This window comes from Sus scrofa, chromosome 15 (genome assembly GCF_054392235.1).
Source record: "Sus scrofa isolate SSC_HxYL_T2T_F1_AM1 chromosome 15, Sscrofa_HxYL_maternal_Yorkshire_Landrace_v2.0, whole genome shotgun sequence".
NCBI classification, from domain to species: domain Eukaryota; kingdom Metazoa; phylum Chordata; class Mammalia; order Artiodactyla; family Suidae; genus Sus; species Sus scrofa.
In genome coordinates, this window is record NC_139397.1 from 104197262 (window position 1) to 104220019 (window position 22758).

Here is a 22758-nt window from a genome sequence, read left to right on the forward strand (position 1 = left end):
TGAATCTAGTGTTCCCCTCTCATACCCCTGAAAGTTATAAATTACTCACGTGACTATTGCCTCTCCTATAAATACTTTTCTTCTCTCTCTCTTCTCTTCCTCTTTCAAAGAATTAAACCCAATTGGCAGATTCATTTAAGGAGCATATTGGGCTTTGCAGAGTCACTGCTATTTAAAATCATATATATGGGACACACAGAATCGACTGTCTTGAAATCCTGACCTTCAAATAAAGATCAACACAGTTAATATCAAAGTGCAGTATGCTCTGACACAGGAGCATCAGAATGCCTGCAATCTGCTTTAACCAATTAAGCCATTCAAGGCAAGAGGAAAATAAAGCCTTCAGTAAATCCATTGAAGGCACCGTCTCCCAGCCTCCCACTGCCTGTTATCGATCTTTTTAAGTGCAAACTAATGAGTCGTATATATACCTGATGGGATGCTCTCACTCTACCACCTCCAAGGAGTTAAACTTACACAAAGAAAGAATCAACTGGGTGAGAGGGAGGGTAGGAGGCCACAGTGAGGCCGATAGCTGCTTCGGCCCCTTAAAAACCCGCGAGATGGTTTCTCTTGAGGGAACGCAGCAGACCCTATCCTCTACTTTCCTAACGAACCCATTAGCTGCTTTGCGGGAGATTTTTCCATTCAGGTCGCTTCTAGGGCAAACGCTTTTGTTCGCTACCAATCTCTGTAGTGGGAAAAGAACTATAGAGAAATGCAACGCAAGCTCGTGCCAGCAGCTTCCTTGCGGCAAAGCATCCCTTCCGCTCAGCTTTGGCAATTTAGGAAGAACCCAGGTTCTCAGGGGACGTGGGTGAGGGGAACTCCGGGTCGAGAAACACATGAACCAAGAGTCTCTGTTTTTACTTTCTATCTACTTCCATTCCTAACCCCATAGCTACCCCTCCCCGCCCCTATATCAGCACAAACACTTAGAATCTCTACAAATGGGTGGTGGTGGTGCTGGTGACGGTGGGTGGAGGGACATTTTCTTTCTCTAAGATTCTGAATAGGATCCAGCCTCCACACTAAAAGCCGCATTAAAAACAAATAAAATCAAATCAGCCAAACCCAATGGGTAGCAACTATCTCGAGAGAGAAGCAGCTGCTGGCACCTGCCTGGATACGCTGCAGTTGGAAGCGGTTGGCTTTTTGTACTGAATTATTAATTTATTTATCTCCCCCTCGTCCCCTCCCCCTCCCCCGACTGCTAGGCAAGAAATCTCGGTGTCTCTACATCTTTCCCTCCGCCCCCACCTTACAGGAGTCTCCTACTTCTCGGTCGCGGGCCGCTCTGCCGCCCGCCCGCGGTGGCAGTGGCGTCCCTGGCCCTCTGCGGCCGCGGCGCTGCGCGGGGGGCGTCCCGCTCACCGCACGCTCCCACTCGCGCCGGGAACGGCCCGGCCGTGGGTCCCGGCAGCGGCGGCGGCAGCGGCGGCGGCGGCGGCGGCGGCGGCGGGGGAGGGCGGGGGAGGGCGGGGGGAGGCCGCGGGTGACAGATGTACTCTTCTGACAGCTCTCAGTATCAGCCCAGTGGCTCCCTGCCATTGGCTCAGTGCAATGGACCGGCAACGCCGCTCAATATAATAACACTCATGCCTGCCAGCAGCAGCAACTCCGAGTGCGGGCGCCGAGCGCGGGGGATGCTGCTGCTGCCGCCGCCGCCGCCACTGCCGCTCCGGCGGCTTCCGCTGCCCGGCTCCGCTCGGCGGTGCTGCGGCCACTGACTCGCGCTCTCCTCGGCGCGCTTGGCCGGCCCCTCCCAGCCCGGGATCCTCCCGCGGGGCGCATCGCCCCGAGGCGAATTAGAAGAGAAACAGCCTGAGAGGAAGAGCGCGGCGAGCATGCGGAGGCGGAGGAGTCTGGGCTCGCACGGCAGAGGCGAGTAGTGAGTCTGTCTCCGGAGGGCGTGCGAGAGAGGCGGCGGTTCGCCCTCCTGGTGGGTCCCTAGCCCACCCTCCTCGGGCCCCGGCGCGCTGCGGCTGTGGGCGAGGGGTGCGTGGAAGCGGCGGCTGCGGTGGAGGAGGTGGCGGCTGCCCCATGGAGTGTTACTACATTGTCATCAGCTCCACGCATCTCAGCAACGGACACTTTCGCAACATCAAGGGAGTTTTCCGGGGCCCTCTCAGCAAGAACGGGAACAAAACTCTGGTAATCGCTTCTGTTTCTCTTTCTCCTCTGTTTAAGAGGGCATTTGGAGGGTTGAGGTTACTGTGAGGTTGGGGGGGGGGGGTCCGCAATTCAATTTGGTTTACAATATATTTTTGTTTATCTTGTGGGCGTGAGGTGATAATTTGGTGTAGAAAGAGGCAGGAAAGCTGTGATCCATGGCTGTGGTTGACACTTCCACTAGCTCGGGGACTTTCCACCTTGCTCCGTAATGGTGAAGATTACCACGGTTTCTCCTTATTTGGAACAAATTGTGTCAACAGGACCTCTTTTTTTTTTTTAAGAAAGAAAAGAAAATAACCCTAACCCCAAGTGACCCCATAACATCTTTCGGTTTAGGAAGCTGAAGGTGAATGAGGATGTGGGTGTCTCTCATGGAGGCAGGAAGCCATGTGACTGGTGGCGTGGGGCGAGTGGCGGGACTGAGTGATGGTCTCAGAAGGAGTTTGTTCCAGCTGTCTACGGAAGGAATGGCAGCAAACTTCTCTAGTGAAAAGTTGCCAGTAAAACTGAACGAAGTGACTCCAGAACCCCATGCCATTAACTTTAAGCTATTCCCTCAAAAGGTGTTGGAGATGAGTGTGAGGGGTGAGCACTGTGACACAGTCAGAACCACAAGGAAACATGCCAGACAAACAGAGCCCATGCAATCCTGGGAGGTTCTCACTGGACCACAGGGCTTGAAGAAAAAGGACTCCTGATTGGGTGAGAGATACGCCAAGGACTGAGATAGTACAGGGTGATGGAGCTTACTTTTTCTTTCAGGTGCCCTCTTAGCTACAAGACTTCCCCTCAGAACTGACTCCCAAGTCTTGGTATCTTCTGAGAAGTATAAACTTCAATAAAGAACAAAGTAGAGAGAAGGCTCATTAGGATGAGTACTGCAAAAAGAGTAGAGCCAGGGTAAGGTGATAATATGCAGATATATACATCACTAAAGTCTGGGTCTATTACCAAGCAGCACCCTTTCCCACTTCTCATTTTTTACAAAGTGAGTATTTAGCCCTGAATAAGTAGAAGTTTAAGGGCAGACTTAATTAGTCCAAAAGTAAATAGAGTATTCTTAATCGTCTTTTCCTTATATATCTTAAAATATGATTCACCATAAGCTAAAAAACGTGTGTGCATGTGTTTTCCAAGAATGAAAAGTTTTCATCTGATGTTTTAAGTGAATTCTGTTATTGATGTGATGCCTTTGATTATTTTATTTTCCTTGATTGTCTTGGACACTCTCCTTACTTAAGACTCAAAGGAGCAGGGTTAGTTTACTGCTTTTATTATTGTTCTGGATACAGTTGTTTATTGTTGAACAAAGGAAAGTGAAAATACTCTTCTGTGGTAGATCTATAGGCAAAGGCTAAAGGAATTATGGAAATTGTTCTGGCTAGACTTAGAGAACTCAACTGTGTGTGAAGCTCATTTTGGGGGGGAGGGAGGCTTCATTTTGGAAAAAAAAAGCATGCATTTGTTTGTTTTTTATATCAAGTTTGATTTACGGGAAAAGGCAAACTAATTGAACAAAATCTCATCTCCATGGTTACAATAATGGTGTAGGTGATAAAACCACACACTGAAGTTCATAGAAAAAACCTACTTGTTTGCCAAACCTCTACTTGTTAAAATTCTGGTAATGTTGATTAGGTCAACCTTGGGCTTCTATCAAAGGCTGAACATGCTTTTGCTGGTATGTTTGTTGTAGGTTTGAAGTTGATTAGTCGTTTATTACTCATGTTGACAAGAATAGGTTAGAGTATAGATTTGCCAGTTTAATCTTCAAATTAAAATTGGTCTTAAAAATTAGCTACCTAAATGAGATGAATAAATCTAAATATATGCAAATATCAGAAGCAACAAACTGGGATAAAAAGGTTTAGAAATGGCCCCTGTCATATTTCTCTTATTTATAGTAAAAGGATTTATAGGGATTTCATAGCTAATCCTTCAAGGTTGTGTTTACAAATTGCTGAAGTTTTTGTTTCCTGTGCAAGAGATTCATGCTGACTGAAAGATGTAGATTTTCATATATAGTTCTACTGTATTTGAAACTATTACTTTACCAAGTAATATATGTCATATGTTTGTTTTCTGTGTCTTCTGATGATTTTGTTATTGAAGAGAATGAGATTTATGTTTGACTTTGTAGCAGAAGAGATTCTAAATATATTCATAAGTGAATTTTTAACTAAAGAACTTTCTATACTTACCTAAAAATACGTTGTTCTTTAATGCATAGGATGCAGTGAGGACTTACTGTAAGCTAAAACTTACTGTAAATTATAAGCTAAAAACAGAAAACCTTAAACTTCTCAGAAATAGAAACCTTAATATGAAACACGAATATTATCTTACAAATGTATATATGCCACATTTTGAATATTTTCAGGTAAGAATTTATGGTTTTTAATTCCGGTTTCACAGAGTAGTTATTATAAGATCTTTTTTACTATTTTGTGTGTTTGATTTTGACGTATTTTGAACTTTGCCTTTAAAAACATCATCACATTTTGCATTTTGAAATATGTATTAAGTTCAAAGAATTTTAGTAATATCTCTAGTGGGTTTTTATTTTCTTATTTCAGGAAAGCACAACTTAAAACATAAAACCCATTTAAGGGACTTTTCCAATGAAATTCCCAATTATTTTCAGTCGCTGGATAACTAATGCATATTCTGAACATCTTTTAAACTCATACTTTTAAAACATGATTTTATAGTCTTTAAAAATTAAAGATAGGCTATAACTGTTAATACAGTGTTTCTTCATGAATTAGAAGATTACCTATCGAATAAAGTTACTTACAGAATAAAACTGTTTTTAGTAGCATTGATTAATTGCTTTAGTTCTAAATCCAGAATGTAATCCTCCCGCTCATACTGAGGAGATTATGAAAATGTACAGTCCTTTCCATAGGTCATATTATGTCATTCACACAAAAAAAATATTAAGAAATACTTAAAGATTAAGCCTGTTATTAATCTTGACCCTATTCCTGAGCTTTTAAATGTATTTCTCTTCTTTTAAATGGAGGTCATGAAAATACACAAATCTCCATTTTTGGAAGGTCTTACCAACAAAGAGAAGATTTCTCTACTTATCATGATTTCTATTATAAATAGCATTATATCTGTGGTATACCTTTAATTCCATAGAATAAGAAATAAGGGAATATTTTATTAGTGCTCCAGAATATGTCTGAATAAGTTATATGTTCTAATGAAAATGAATAATGTTTACCATTCATATATTCTCATTTTTCCTTAGATTATCCCAAACCACCATTGTGTATGCAATTATTTATTGGATTAAAACATTTTGTTATTCTAATGTTTTGCAACTCATCCAGAAAAGTTTTTTTGCCCTAATTATACATTTTAAAACTTTTAATAGAAAATATTTAAATATATATTTAATACAGAATTTAAATGTATATTTAATCACTTTTAATAAAGAATTTGGAGTTTGTGGATCTTTGGAAAAATTACTAATTTGTTTATTACATTCTGTTAGTTGGTCAGCATTTTTGTATTTCACAAGAGCATTATGTCTGTTTAAGGACTGTGAAATTCAAAAAGAATGAGTGCTGGTTTTGAGGTCATAGAGTGAGTCAATATTATAATACAGATTTCCTGACTCTAGACATATTTCCTTTATAATTCATATACTAAATTAGGGAATCAATAGTAATTTATATGGTAATATTCATGTTGATAAAGTGATGGTTGGTATTGGTGTCATCTGAAGTTTGAAGGCATTCTACTTTCCCACTTTCCTTCAGGTGTGGAAAAATGATGCCAACTCACAGAAAAATTTGAATTCACATTTACTTTATTTCTCATTGTCCAATATGCAAACATCAATAATTTTTGTCTTGCCTAAGCCCTGTTTCTGAAGGCTGTCCTCCATTTCCAAAATATTAAGTGCCAGGTTTGATAAGAAAAGATTGATTTATTACTAGGTTCTGAACATATCCGTTATTTAGTTCATTCAGATTTATTGAGATGCTTTAATTGCAAAGCAATAATGTAGGCACCACAGGCTCTGTGCTGAGTATTATGCACTAAATGTTATGCATTAAGATGTATTCATGGATGCTCCTGTTCGCTTTGAATGTGTTGAAAAAATAGTCACATATTTTGACAAATTTGCAGGTTTCTTGTCACTTAAGACATTTTCATATGTATTCATTTTGAAAATATGAAAATATTTTGGATTTTTTCCTTTGCATACACAGGAAAAATTAGGTAGGTCTTTGAAATACACTATATGGACTTTTGTTCTAATGATCATTATCAAAATAGCATGTCATTCCCTTACACATTTCTGTTATCTCCTACAGATTATAATTTAAAAAGATTTCTCCACTCACTAAAACCCATTTATGTGAAACATTTAGGATTGTAGTAAGATTAAAGAAACAAGTTGTTGAATTAGTGCTACTAAAATGTTATCATTGTTAGATTAATATCCTCAAGAAAGGTCAGGTAAGGGTTAGGATGGTTTAGGGTGATTAATTTATCACCAAACTTCCCCATGTTATTCCTCATTGGAATCAGTTATATACTTTTCCGAGTTTCTTTTATAGTATTATACATTCAGTATTAAAGACCATCTTGTGTCTCAGTTTTCTTAACTTAAGGTGTCATATCTTCTTTTCTATACTTGTTTTTTATTTTTGTAAAACTGTACAACATGTGCATTTTCAGAACGCATTTGAGCAAGGAAAATAACTTATTATTGAAGTATTGGTATTATGAGGTAGTCAAAAATGTAAGTGATATTTTAAGGCAGATGTTGTTAAGTAATACTCATGATTCCATCATACCTGTTTCAGTTCATCAAATATTATTTACATTCTTTTTGATAACTGCAATTCAATAGTGATAGCCTCTCCTGTCGTCACATTTCAGTTATGCACCAGTAGTTTCTAGTTTTTAGTTTATGCCTTCAATTACGTTTTTGCTGAAAAATACAGATCAACAAGAGCCTCAGGGACCGCTAGTCCAAAGGTTTAATATTGTTGTATTCAGGGCTAATTTAGGCTGTAGAAGTAGTTTACTGTGCACCATGTTTTAAACTCTTTGGACTTACATGCCATTCAAAGAGGAATACTCTTCACAGTCTGCTACTGTTTATCCTATTTTTTACTGTTATATAAGTTTATTTATATCACCTTCCTGACCAATAAAGGCACTTGAATTTTTCACCTCTATTACTATTGTAATAATCATAATAAAGAAATGCAGATTTGGGGATGATGCACTTTTTCATTTTAAAATTGTAGACTTTCACTCAGACCACAGGTGCTTTGGTGATTTCTTATTGTTTTTGCCCTTTTAAAAAATTAATTTCAAGTGTAATTTTATTTTATAATTTATACGTTTGGAAAACATGTTTAGTTCATGTAACCTATTTAGAAAATAGTTTTTGAAAGTATTATACACAAGAGAAATCATTTGTGTTAATGAATGCAATGCTAATACAGTGTTGAAATAATTTTCTTCAGTGATCCTATTTAACTGAGGTATTAACTATTGGAGGTAAGTTTTTTATATTAGGAGTTTGTGTAATCATTCCAAATAGAAAAAAATAGCAGTTTTAGTCTGTAGTATAGTGTAGCCAAAATTCATAGATTATTTATATCAATTTATCACTTTTTAATATTGATGACTATAATATTAGTAATTTTATTAATTCTGTTCTCTAAATATATTACCCTGAAACCATTTGTTCTGTTTAATCTCATTCTAAATTCTTCTGCCTCTGAGAAAATTCTTACTGTATATACTGTATTATCATGATGTTTTCAACTAGTGAGGTTTCATTAATTTTTATAAATGTATTATAGTACACTTCCTAGCACAGTGTAAGATAAAGAGAGGTAATAAATAATTAAAACTCAATCCTAATTGTCAAAATAACAAAGTCCATTACGTGATGTAGTACTCTGGACTCCTTCGTAATGGTTTGGCACCATTAGAAGAAAGTTACATACTTTTCTAAATGTAAGTACACTTAATGTATTCAATGTTTATGATGACTATGCTGTATTCAAATTATAAGAATACACTTTTTACTTAAATAGCTTTAGAAAAAATGACCTATGCTGAGTGTGATGACTAGTTTTATGTGTCAGCCAGAATAGTAGCCAGTTATTTAAGTAAACACAAAATCTAGTTGCTGTGAAGGTATTTTGTAGAGAGTTAATGTCTACAATCAGTCGACTTCAAGTAAAGGAGATTATCATCTATAATGTGAATGGATCTCATGCAATCAGTTAAAAGGCTATCAGAGCAAAAACTGTTTCCCGGTAAGGTAGACATTTTGCCTCAAGACTATAGCATCAAATCCTGCCCTGAGTTTCCAACCTATTGGCCTGCCCTACAAAGCCCCTTTCCTTCTCTCCTCCTTCTACTTCTCCATGTACCACCCCCCGCCACCTCCAGTCTCTGGATGGAGATGGGAAGTTAATTCTGTTTATCTGGAGAAACCCAAATGATACACTGAGGATCAGTTACAATATCTTTTACAATAACACAGTCCAATATTTGAAATATAAATTGTATCAAATTCTAGTTGGATTTAAGGAAATGGAAGAAATTGACATCATTAAATTATTTAGGTTTAAAATTAATAGAACTTAATGTGGAATATTTTTGTTGTTTTGTAAATGAATGTGTAATAACTTTATTTTAAATATTTGCTGGGATTACTGTGTATCTGAGTTAATCCCCCTGCTTCCTCCCAAAAAGCATTCATAAAACTGTAAAATATAGTTATTCTTAATCTGTTCAGCTCCAGTAGCTAATCATATGTGCATTTATTGTACTTGAAGAAAACGAGGCTATCTTTAAATGATGGGAAATATTTCTTAACTTAAATCAAAAGTGTACAATTTGGTAACCTAAATTTAAGAGAGTTGGCTTTAAAGGGTAGCTATGTAAAATGAAGGATTATATTTTGCAAAGTGAACATATTTTCATGAAAAGTATATGGAATGATGTCAGTAGCAACCAGCCATAAACCACCAGGAATATAGCTGTGGTTGAACCAAGCTGGACATATTGGTACTTATTGGAAGAAGGTGTAATGCACACGATGGGGAACCTTGATGCATGTTATGAAGAGGAAGTAAGAGATAATTTTATAGGATTTGGGATTGTGTAAGGTAATTCTGTGGAGAGTAGATTAAACCACTGTTTTATTTTAGATTGTACTGTGAGGAAGAAGGGCCAGTTCCAGGATGGGTTATCTTAGTACTTTTTATCTAGGAGGCGAGAAGATAAGAGTGAAGGTAAAAGTGTAGTTGGTCAGAAAGCAGCTTTTGCTCATGTTGTCTGGCAGATGGGCATGTTTGGTAACAGAAACAGTATGTTTGTTTTTGCCTGTCACCAAATATGTTTGTGAAGTGGTCTTGTTTTCTCCTATTTCCATCATAGTCATCATCGACCTTGTCTGAAGTCCATGGACTGTGAAACTGTGTTTGGTAACAGAGCTACACCTTACTTTCAGATCCAGACAAGCTCCTAGCTGATAGTTCCCAAGGGCTGCTCTTTTCTTTCTCAGATATGGCATGAGAATGAATGGTTGCAAAGAAGAGGTGGGGGGAGGCCATTAGAGAAGACAATTTTAAGGGAATGAGATCAAAGCCAGGGAGATTTAGGGATGAGGGAGGGAAGGGGAATGGCTGAAGGTTATCAAGGTGGAGCATGGAGGATGTGTGCTTTGAGACAAATTTAACATAGAGCAAAATAGTGAAGTGAAACTTCATTGAAAACTCTAAAGCTATAGAGATTTTATTGACAGTGGATACTTCCCAATTCATGACACAGTACAAGTGTTTTAGGATTTGAAGAGATATAGGGAATTGTGTCATAAAAGATGCAGTATAATCCCATGAAAGTTGGAGTCCAGAAAATGAAGAAGAATTTGTGAATTCTGGGCTTCTTGTGGGAACTGACATTATTGGGGATAAAGGAAAGGACAGAATTGGTTCCCATAATCCCAGTGCAGGTAGTGGTAGCAGTGGAGTGGTGGGGGATGACACTGAGGGGGAGTCCTGTGGGAAGCACTCAGAGTTCTTGGCCTCACCTTGGGTTCCTTCTGTGACACTAAATTATATGCACAGCCCTATTTTTAGCCTCAGAGCCTACTTCTGAGCCTTGCTAAATTATTAAGGCAGATGGGCATGGTTAGTCCTACTGCACAGATTTTCTCCCACATTCAACCACTGGGGTGTGTTGGGGTGTGTCATTGTATTAACAGTGACTCAAATGTTGACCCATTCAAATTGCCTTATTTGTGACCTTCAGATAGAAAACACCTAAAGAATTTGATGTGGAGCGAGCAGACTTTGGAGAGAATTTAAGGAATTGCCAAAAGCCTTAGATGGATTATGGAAAAAGCAGGAGGGTTTTGGACAATAAGTAACTAGGGAGGAAGTAACACAAATTATGGAGAAGGAAGGGATTTAATGGTGTGAACGAAATGATTTTTCTTACAAATGATCAAGGATAGAAAGATGGGAGGAAAAAATGGATTACATCTTTGTTTAATGAAAGAGTTTCAAGCAACAGTTCCAGTGGCCTCCAGGGAAGTGTCAGCAGAAATACAGTGCAGTTACCTTTGTGGTATTTCTTTCAAAACCTGATGTTTAGCAGATTACCTCTCTTTGATGAAACAAGGCATAGTACTTCGTAGTAGGGAAGATAATTAGTGTTTTCACTCCACGGTTGTGTTCTTGCATCCAGTTTAGCATGTCTTTGTGAAAATACTTACTGTCATACATAGTAGTTGAAAGCACTTTATAACCAGATGGACCTGAGCTCAAATTCTAAGTAGAACTCTGTATCAATAAATAGCGAGTAAAGCTTTTATAATCGAAATCCCAAATATCAACTTTCTACCTATATAATGTTTTATATGAAAATTTTAATATAATAGAAATATGTAACTAGTTATTTTTGACATTAAGTGGCTTAGTAATGTCAAGGGTAAAAACTGATTTTCTTTGTATTTTTCCCACAGTTGTAAGGTGGTTAATGCTCCAGCTATCACATCTACATTATAAGCTAGAAAAAAAATGAGTAAAGAGGAAGAATCAAAAGTTGAGTGTTCAGGAGTTCCCGTCATGGTGCAGTGGTTAACGCATCCGACTAGGAACCATGAGGTTGCGGGTTAGGTCCCTGCCGTTGCTCAGTGGGTTAACTATCCAGCGTTGCCGTGAGCTGTGGTGTAGGTTGCAGATGCGGCTTGGATCCTGCGTTGCTGTGGCTCTGGCGTAGGCCAGGGGCTACAGCTCTGATTCGACCCCTAGCCTGGGAACCTCCATGCCACGGGAGTGGCCCAAAGATATAGCAAAAAGACAAAAAAAAAAAAAAAGTTGTGTTCACTTTTTTAAAGAAGTCCTACTTAACAGGGTTTGCTTATATGTCTTTAGCTAGAGCTGTATCACAGGACTACTTCTAAGTGCAGGGACGGATGGACACATGAGTAATTAAACCAGGCACACTGCTAAGCTCAATAAAATCATATTATGTTAGGAAGAAAAACATGTAATTGATCAGACAAGAAAAGTCTGCCACAACTGGCCACTAGCTTTATGACCTTGGTCAAGTTCACATCTCTATTAGTTGTATTATCCTTAAATGGAGATGATAATAATACCAACCTAGAAGCCAGGTTTGCCCATCAAATGAGATGAAGCACATAAAATAATTTGCATAAGATTGATACTAATAAACTAATAAATAGGGGTAGTGATTGACAGTATTTCATACTGGAATATTCATGTCTAGAATATCATCTGTGCAATTCCATATGTATAAATTTATACAATCTGAACACTTTTAGTATTGAACAATAGCAATATTTCCTTTTTTGTCTGTTTACCCATTGCACTTCTTATAAGAATATTTATCTCTACCCCAATTTTCATAAAATCTCCTCCCTTAAAAATGGATTGAGCCCTAAATATTCTTGTAGATGAAGTCTTATGAAAACCTTCAGATATAAGAAATTCTTTTGACTCATAAAGTTTATGGAACTATACTTTGTACTCCTAGGAAGCTGGCTCTTTAGGAAAGCCTAGAATTTCTTTTAACTATTTTCAATAATGATTTCAGTAGCTGTGACTGCCTTGCAATGTCTTGGATCGCTGCACTTCTGGTGTTACCAAATTAATATTTACACTAGGGGGCGGCATAACATTTCCTCTTATTCTCATGTACTCAGGTATAGTAAATAATCATGCGTTGATAAATTTGTCAACTATAGGGTTGCCACAGATTTATTAATGAAAAGTCACTTAAAAATTTTACTGACCAAGAAGTCAGTATGGAAGTGCAAAATAGATGTGATGGTGATGTATTTGCTGTGTATTTTGTGTACTTCCCCAAATAACTGTTCTTGGCCATTCTGCATCTCAGCCACATGTGATATGTGTAGTATGATGGAGCTGACAGAGTTAGTTTCTGTCTAAACCATACCTTATTAGATTATCACTCTTGGCTGTAAAAGTGTCAGTTTTTACTCTTGAAATTAATATTTCTGTTTTCTTCTGAGTACCTCCAACCTCCTAGTTTTATGATTCTTAAAACCCAATTTATTTTAATGTCGTAGTTAACATATAATTAAATTTGATTGACATTTTTGTAGAATGCCTTATTAAGCAAAATAAAGGTGGACTGTGATGATCATTATATGTTAAAACAATAGCTGTAACAAGATAAAAAAATATGTGAAATTGTGAGGTCCAACCCTTATTTTTCGTGATTGCCACATGTGATATCACAAAAAAATAGTTTAAAAAAATGTGAGACTCAGATTTCCCAGTTTTATTAAAATTTAATGGAGTTTCCTCCATGGAAATTGGGATTAGATTTCTTAGGGAAAATGCACACATTGCATAAAATAACACAAACTGTTCTGCTTGTGTTACTAATCACTGTGAAATTATTGATGCAACATGAAAGATGCAATTTTTATGGATCAGGACTTAGAGAAGTTGATATTATGATACATGCTGCTACTCAGAAACTCACAAGGCTTTTTTAAAGATAGAATAATATTAATAAAATTTCATATGTTTCATGTAACATATTGCTGTCCTGGAGAGCCACCTTTATGACAATATGTTACCATATTATTCCACAGTAAAGGGATAGTGAAGCAAATAGTAAAAATAATAATGATAATGAATCAAAACAACTTGATTTTCTTTGTACAGTGCCTAACATACCTGTAAGCATAATTTGGTGGTCTAAGAAAAAATTAGAGACAGAGGATATTGTTTACTTAAATATTAAATTGCTTTAATTAAAATACCATATCAGTAATTCAGTTTACACATGCTGTAGTCTAGGCATTACTCTATAGCTAGGCATTATTCTATAGCTAGGCATCATTCACCTTCTAGGCATTAAACTATTTTGACTTATTAATAAAATGCCAGTACAATTATATCAGCTATGCAAATGATAGGTCATGTGAGAAATTCTTCTCTCTTTTCTCTTGGTACTCTAAAATAAGTACAATATCTCTTCTTTGGCACAGGCAGAATAGACATATACACACATGGCAAAATCATGCTTTTTCCCCCTTCCTGCCTCCAGCCTCCCCTTCCCCCCTTCTTGGCTTCTCTCTCTCTAATTCCCCTCTTACTACACCCCCACTGTAGTCTAGAAAAGCATAGAGTATATTGTTTTTCCAATTTCATCCTGTCTGCATCTTTATTTCTCAGCGAGTACATAGAATGCTACTAGCAGTGTAGAGAGCTAAACAGTTATTTATTTGAAAAGCAATTAAGAACTCTTCTCCCCACCTCAGCCACTGAATATATCAGGGATCTCAAAATAATACTGGTATGAATTTGAGAAATCTGAATCAGCTTAGTGGTCAAAGTGCCAGTGGATGGCCACAATCTTAGGAATTAAAAATAAATAGAGATAAAGGGATAAAGAAGGCAGGGAGAGAGAAAAGGAAGGAAAAAGAGAAAGAAACAAAAAAAAAAAAAAAAAAAGAAAGAAAGAAAGGAGTTCCCTTCTTGGCACAGTGGAAATGAATTTTACTAGGAATCATGAGGTTGTGGGTTTGATCCCTGGTCTTGCTCAGTGGGTTAAAGCTCTGGCATTCCCGTGAGCTGTGGTGTAGGTCGCAGACGGGGCTCAGATCTGGCATTGCAGTGGCTCTGGCATAGGCCGGCAGCTATAGCTCCGATTAGCCCCCTAGCCTGGGAACCTCCATGTTTTGCAGGTGTGGCCCTAAAAAGACAAAAGACAATACCACCACCAAAAAAAAAAAAAAAAAAAAAAGGAAAGAAGGAAAGAAAGAAAGGAGAGAAGGAAGGCAACATGGGAGAATTTTCTTTGACAGTGCCTAACATACCTGTAAGCATAATTTGGTGGTCTAAGAAAAAATTAGAGACAGAGGATATTGTTTACTTAAATATTAAATTGCTTTAATTAAAATACCATATCAGTAATTCAGTTTACACATGCTGTAGTCTAGGCATTATTCTATAGCTAGGCATTAGAATGGGGAAGGAAGGAGGGAGGGAGGAAGGAAGGAAGACGAAAGAAAAAAGATTATTAATTCTTTTTAGGCAGTGAAGAGGAATGTAAACTAATATATGAGGTTATAGTAATTTAAATAATTTGATGAAGATATATTCAGGTTTGCCTCGGATAATCCCAGTTTAGGTTGTTGTCCTGGAATGCTTAATCGTGGTACTGCCTTTAACTCTTCCTAATATTCCGACTTGGATTATAATCTATATGGTCATTCTGCTAAATATCAAAACTTACAGAGTGACAGGAATCCATGTGAATTGGCTCCCCATTCTCTTTCTTGCCTTAAAGCTTATATTCCTTTAGGTTTTATAGATTTTTAGGAAAATGCTATCAACAGCTCATGTATTCAATGTGATACTTGGCTATTTTCTTAACAACTCTAAGCCCTATTATATACAAAGAATGTAGTTATTCTTTCTCCCCACCTCTTGGCAGTTTGAGTTTAGCCACATGACGGAAGAAGAGATTTTCAGAGGCAGGACAATGCAACGGCACAGGGTCCATTGGAGATTGCTTGAGGCAGTTGCAATAGAATGAAGAGAAGGAAGCCACAGTGTCAAGTGGCCACATACCAGGCAAGCCTTGTCAGTGAAAAGTTCCTGGGGCTGAAGAGCAAGCTACATTGTTCCAAAGCTGACTATTTTAGTGGCAGAATTTTACCCAGGCATTGGTAGCTTCGGTTCCTCAACAAGCCTCATTCAACAGAGTCACCTTTGAATCTGTCAGCTACCTAATACTCTTCCAATAAATGTATTTTATGCTTCATTTAATGAGTTAATTTTGGTTTTTTTTTAGCTGAGAAACCTGACTAGAATTAGGACAACTCTAGAATTCCAGGTTTTTTCAAGGACGTGAACATTTTGCTGGGTTCTGTATCCAGAGGGTTTTGACAGTGTTTCCCTTTCTCCTTTGCTTCCCATCATTCTCTTTCCTGTCATTATTGTTACTTTTTATAATGGAAGGTGTTTAGCCTCTGGAACTAAGGAGACCTAGGTTTAAATTCTAGCTGTGAATCTTGGGCTAGTTATTTAACCTCAGTTTCTGTTTCTTTATCTATGAATGACAAGAATTGTTATTCATTTAGCTCCTGCTATACATCAAGTGTTATTTTAAGCATATTACATAAATTATATGTAATTTCTGCTGCATTGCTTTAAGATGGGTATGTGCAAACAGGATTGCTATAAGGATTAAGTAATAGAAGGGAATTCTCTACTTCAGTGTCCGGCACATGGTCAAAGCTATTATTTTTCGCTATTATTGATACTTAAAGAAGTCTTGTCCTTCCTCCATTCCAAAGCCAATACATGGACTTGTGGTTTACAGAGAGAATGTGAAAGATGCTAAATGAGTAATACAGAGTACAGGTGCTTTAGAGAGTCCAATGAAAAATAGGCCAGAAAATTGATCATACAATTTAGCACCCATATGTGGCCTTTTAGTGGATTGCCTAGCTTATCCTATGCAGGAAAATGGAAGTTCTCTGGTGCACAGATACCAAACTAGATGATTATAATTATTACCTGAAAATTTAGGAAATAACAACATTCTGGCCATAGCTACTACATCTCAGTATCAGTGGTTAGGGTACAAGAATCTGGCTTTCTCAGGAGCCCCAGATGACTCTCACTCTTTTAGGGTAAACTGCACCTGGCTTGGTATCAGTGAATGGCCTTGTTTCAGAGGGATGTTTGGATGTCACACATTCATACTTAGTCTGAGAGATGAGGCCCTGTTCTCGCCCTTAGGTTCTCTGTCTAACACTCCTCATCCCACTCCTACCTTCAAAGAGATCCTTTGGAAAGCTAGCAAAAATGCTTCTGTTTCATTGTAAAGGAAAATGAAATTAGAAAAAAAGTTTAAAGAAAATAGTTAAAGGATATAATTTAAAAATTTAATAGAGCATAACATCTACAGAAGGGATGAAAATTTAAGACAATGTTGCAAGCAGAAAAAAATTCTAGTTCTAGGTTCGGCTTCATGAGACAATTAGTTATCTTGGCAAATTTCCCTTTCAACCATTCTTTGAATATATTAATTCATGCAGAAATTAGGATTAATAAAGCATTTCATAGTATGTAGTAATTTTCCATGCTTGCTGCTTTTTTAATCATTGTGTTGAACAGCAAAGCAAATGGTTATGCTGGTAAACAGATAAGCATCAGCATTTTAAAAGATAAGAGGTGGAAAGGTAAATAGCTTTATGGAATGCAGGGTAATGCTAGGTACTTTTATGAAAAGTGTATCAAAGACTTAATATAATGAATTCATATGTCCTGACTGTATTCTTATTAAATCAAATGATATATCTCAGTTACCTTTGAGATTCTATTCAATTACATATTTAAAAAAATTTGCATAGTTGTTTTTTGTTGTTGTTGTTTTTTGCTTTTTAGGGCCGCACCCACAGTATATGGAAGTTCCCAGCCTAGGGGTCGAATCAGAGCTACAGCTAACCTGATGGCCTAGGCCACAGCCACAACAATGCGGGATCCAACCCACATCTGTAGCAATGCCAGATCCTTAACCCACTGAGCAAGGCCAGGGATTGAACTGGTGTCCTCATGGATACTAGTTGGATTTGTTACCACTGAGCCATGATGCAAACTCCTGCATAGATGTTTTTAAGTCAGCATTTATGTATATGGGATTGCTTTTATCGTTGTTTAGAATTTTATTTGTAATGTGAATATGATCTTGTCAGAATCAATTCTACAGTAATAATTGTGTGGTTGAGTTTCAGTTAATTAATATAGTTTGATAAATCATCTAAATGTCTGATTAATCTTATCTAGATCATATTTTAAAACTATGTTTTCAAATCCTAAGAATCAATCAACTTGTTTAATTAAAGTTTTCAGTTTTTGAGCACTTATTCTCTCAGGTCTAGGGTTAAAACTTACATAAATTTTTTCATGTAATCATTTCAGCAGCTCTTTAATTTGGTGCTTTTACAATTGCCATTTACAAATGAGAAGACAGATTTTAGGCCTTATTAAAGGTCATCTGTGTTATTTTTAATTCATAGCTATCTTGTGGACACTATAGATAATGGATATGAATGCTAAGTTTTAACATACATATGTGCATGTCTATTCCATTTTGTTTAGTTTAGCCCACAAATAATGAACAATACATTTTCATATCCTAGAATATATGGTAATGTTCAGTTATAGAGATTCAGAATGAGGAACTCTATGTATAAATCCTTAACTATTTTTCACAAATATCATGGCTTTATTCTCAAAAATGCATATTTCCTTTATCTTTCTAATTGTTTTTCCGTTTTTGGTATCAAAGTCTGGATACTTAATTAAAATTTGCATTATTGCCTATTTGTCTATCAAGAGTGTTCAATGAAGACATTTTCATATTTCTTTTTCTTCTTATAGGTAGCTAAACAGAAGGCAATTAACTAGATTAAATTATTTGTGTCAAATGGTATGTTTTAATATACATTATATATTGTTTCAAGGCAGAAAAAAGAAATTTTTTAGTAAAAGATAGTATTTTAATAAAATTCAGGGCTTAAGGTATTTTTCTGTACTTTTAATTTACTTTGCAATTTCTTTCCCCAGCTTTTTTCATTCCTAGTGTTTTCAATCTTCTATTTACTAGCTATTGAGAGTAATAAAAGTTCTCAAACCAAAGCAGATAATAAATTACTTTCAAGTCATTTATAGCTGATGGAGAGCACCATCATTTTCTGACTTATGTTATTGGGTTTTTCATTTATAGGAAAAAGATAAGAGAAGCTGTACATTTTCTAATCACTAGGCTTAGTAGCACGCGTTTGTAGAGGGCTGGCTTTCAGCTCTAGACAGCTCATAATGTTTAGGTTATCCTCCCATCTTTCTCAGAAGATTATTTTCAGAGAGAGCACAAGAAAATGAAAGATATGAAGCCTTTTAATATATTTTTTGGTAAAATGCTGGTGCTTCTAAAGTTATTTCCCCCTAATTGCTGGCTGTGATGCAGAGGAGAGGAACAGGGGATGGGAGGGGCAATGAGAAAAGCACCCCGTGATGTGTGAACAGAAAGGAGCCTTTGAGTAGCCCTTTGGTAGGATCCATAGAGAACTTTCTACTCTGTCCTCATCATTTTGGTCCTGGACTAAACTGTGTGTGTGTGTGTGTGTTCAAGATAAAAATCTTTAAATGTGGTTACAGGTTCTTCTGGCGTATCTGGAGATCTGAAGAGAATAGGAACATTTTTAATGATTAAATCTTTATGCTGAGACAGATATTATAATAACTTTTTTTTTTTTTTTTTTTTTTTTGTCTTTTTAGGGCTGAACCCACGGCACATGGAGGTTCCCGGGCTAGGAGTCAAATTGGAGCTACAGCTGCTGGCCTACACCACAGCCACAGCAATGCCAGATCTAAGCCGTATCTGCAACCCATACCACAGCTCATGGCAACACCGGATCGTTAACCCACTGAGCAGGCCACGGATCAAACCTGTGACCTCATGGATACTAGTCAGAGTCTTTTCCACTGAGCTGTGAGGGGAACTCCAATTATACTAACTTTTTTATGTAGAGAATAAAGGAAGTTTATTTTTTGTAATTTGTAATTTTGTAATTTGTTACAAAATAGAAGCTAGAAACAAAAATTTCATGGCTAAAAATAAAATTGATAATTAATAGTATCCTTGGAGTCACAAGATAATAGCATGCCCCTACATCATATTTCAAGTTTATATTCTGTATAAACATGTATTTATAAAAGCATGTGATTTTTAATCAAGCGGGTACCATTATTACCTCTATTATGAATACTTTTACTTCTTTTTTTTTTTTTTGTCTTTTTTCCATTTCTTGGGCCGCTCCCACGGCATATGGAGGTTCCCAGGCTAGGGGTCCAGTGGGAGCTGTAGCCGCCGGTCTATGCCAGGGCCACAGCAACATGGTATCCGAGCCACGTCTGCGACCTACACCACAGCTCACGGCAACGCCGGATCCTTAACCCACTGAGCAAGGCCATGGATCGACCCCGCAACCTTATGGTTCCTGGTCGGATTCGTTAACCACTGCGCCACGACGGGAACTCCAAATACTTTTACTTCTGAAGTAAGTAAAATAGAGGTAGATTCTGAAGAGAATCTATGGATCTTGCCAGAGATTATTAAAGTTTAGGAATGGTTCAGCCTAATTTTATTGTTAAGTTTTGTTTCAGTCACAACCACAATAAGTGGTATTTATTTATATAAATTGTTATAGCAATAATTATAAGCACTTCCATTTTACAGAGAATACTATAACTGATAGGTCAGTTAATTACACAATGCTAATTTTATATATTATTACATTTATATATTATTTGTAAAATACATGTTCTACATTCTATCCTTAAAACTGTTTATGATCAAATTTATATGTAATAACAAAATATATCAAATTAGAAATTAAATATACATTTTAAGAAATTAGTGTATAAGTATTTCCAGGAAAGTATATATTTTTGCTTTTATAAATTTTAATTTTATATTAAATGATTATATAGATTTGTCAGATAATCAGTAGTGAGTACTTATTCCACTAAAGTAAAAGTACAAAGTGTTAAGGACAGTTTGTATAGAAACATTTGAAAAACAGAATAATTGCATTTATTCATAACTTGTTGAGCTATTGTTTATAAATCTCTAATATTTATTTGTGTGCTAAGTAGTATATGTAATGAAATTAGAATTCATTAACTTTAATACCAATTCAAAGGGACACTGTGTGCCAGAGAGTTCTACAAATATGAAGTAAAATACATTGCTTTATTTTCTGCTAAAAAATGCTAGCTTTGCAAATTGATTAACAAAAAGGAGAATGGGATAAGCTATGGTCTTCATTGGAAAGAGGACGATCTGTGAAAATAAGGTTGTATTTTGCCAGTAGATAGGAAGTAATCCTATGAAGTAATCTTTCCTCACGCATTAATTTATAGTTTCCTGATTTATTCTTTTAAAATGCCCTTTGAATAGTCATCAAATATTTAGTCAGATTTGAACCTTCAATATGCTGAGCACTGCATCAGACCTGGAAAAATGGAGCCCATTGAGATAAATTCTCTGTATCAATAGGAACCTTAACTTTGCACTGAATATTGATATATAATACTTCAAATTATGTGTAAAATGCTGAATATAAAATCTGCCTCTCTCATTCAATAAAATTTCTATTAAAACTGATTTGTATTGTGTATACTTGTATGTATATCAAATTTATTTTGTCTTTTATGTCAATTTCAGTAGTATTTAAAGTATTATTAAATTGTTGTTTAAGTTGTTTTCAGAAAGCACTGATGATTTTATGTATTTTGTATTAAAACCAAATGTAAAGAAGTGTTTTATGTGGGTAAAGTTATATGGTGTATTCATTTACTCAACAATATGTATTAAGCACTGACTATGTAAGAAACTGTTGTGAATTAGGTGCTAGGAGTGTAATAGTGAGCAAAAGCACACAAGTTCCCTGCCCCAGTGAAACTTTATGGTCTAAGGAAGGAGGTGCTAATCATTAAGTGTATTGTACCAGGTTCCTTGAACTGCCATAACACAGAATCACCAACTGAGCGGCTTATAACAAAAATTTATTCTCTCACAGTTTGAGGCTGTAAGTCAAAAATCAAGGTATTGGCAGGGTCATGCTCCTTCTGAGCCTCAAGGGGAAGACCATTCCTTGCCTCTTCTGGCTCATGGTAGCTTCAAGCATTCCTTGGCTTGTGGTAGCAGAACTCCTATATCTGCCTTCATCTTTACATGATGTCTTTGTTTCTGTGTCTGTGTGTTTCTATCTTCAACTGATATTTTCCCTGTGTGTCTTTGCTTCTTATAAAAACCCGGTCATCATTGGGATAAAAGCCCATGATTAGTCTATCTTGACTAATTACCTTAAATAATTACATATTTAATTCCAAATAAGGTCATTCTGAGATACTGAGGGTTAGGTCTTAAGCATATCTTTTCAGAGAACAATTTAACCCATAATACTTACCATTGCAAAACTATCTTAAGTGCACTGAAGGAAGGGTATAAGCAGAATGAGAGCATGTACAATGGGAAATAGTTCTAGGGTGGAATGTAAGGAAGGTTGGGATTCAGTCAGAGAAAACAAGATGGGAATATGCCTTTGGGAGAGATGAAGCTTAGCATCTTTAAGAAACTGAAGGAAAACCAATATAACTAGAGATTGAGGTCTCTAAGGAGTTGGTGGAGAGGAGACAACAGCAGTAAGTCCATAAAATGAAAGATTTGGGTTGCCTTATGAAGGTGAACTGAACAAATGATCTAATTGCATTTTGAAAATACTGATTTAGCTCAGTGTTGGGAAAGATTGCCCTAGGAGGGTATAATAATGGATGCAGACATACCAGTTCAGGAGCAGTAGCAGCAGTCTAAGCTAAAATGGCTTGGATTAAAAAAACATATTCTGAGAGATGTGTACAGATTTAGGATACATATGCTAAATGAAATCAACAGCATGCCTGTTAAATGGTATGTGAGGAATAAAATCAAAAGATATACTGAAAATGCCCTAATGTGCTCTCTTGTAGCATTGTCCAAGTGTGAGTAGCATTCACTGGCGTTAGAGGTGGTGATATAAATATTCTTGATACTTCAAGTGTGTTTTTAGACATGTTGAAAAAGAAGTGCTTTTCATAAATATTTCAGGCATGTACTCAGATGTATGGACTTAGAGGTCACAAGTAAGATCTGAGTAAGGAGATAAATGCTGATATAATCACTGGTCATTTTTTCCTCAATCCAGTTTTTTATGCTTTCCCATCTCTACCTGAGGACCAGGCCTGGGATTTATTTATTTATTTTTTTAAATTTTGCTTTTTAGGACTGCACCCCTAGCTTAGAAGTTCCCAGGCTAGAGGTTGAATCGAAGCTGCAGACACAGGCCTACACCACAGGCACACAGCAACAAGGGATCTGAGTGGCATGTGCAACTGACACCACAGCTCACAGCATTGCCAGATCCCCGACCCACTGAGCGAGGCCAGGGGTAGAACCCACATC

At 36.8% G+C, this 22758-nt stretch overlaps 1 protein-coding gene across 2 annotated transcripts in view; it reads left to right on the top strand.

Moving 5' to 3' along the window:
• Positions 1–1616: 1616 nt before the first annotated feature.
• Positions 1617–22758, top strand: part of ZNF804A (zinc finger protein 804A) — a 306700-nt gene continuing 285558 nt past the window's right edge. For both annotated transcript variants that reach the window (XM_021075928.2, XM_084999138.1), the window contains exon 1: positions 1617–2157. In XM_021075928.2, coding sequence (XP_020931587.1) covers positions 2047–2157 — 111 coding nt within the window. In that variant the 5' untranslated portion in view covers positions 1617–2046. The remainder of the gene's footprint in view (positions 2158–22758) is intronic.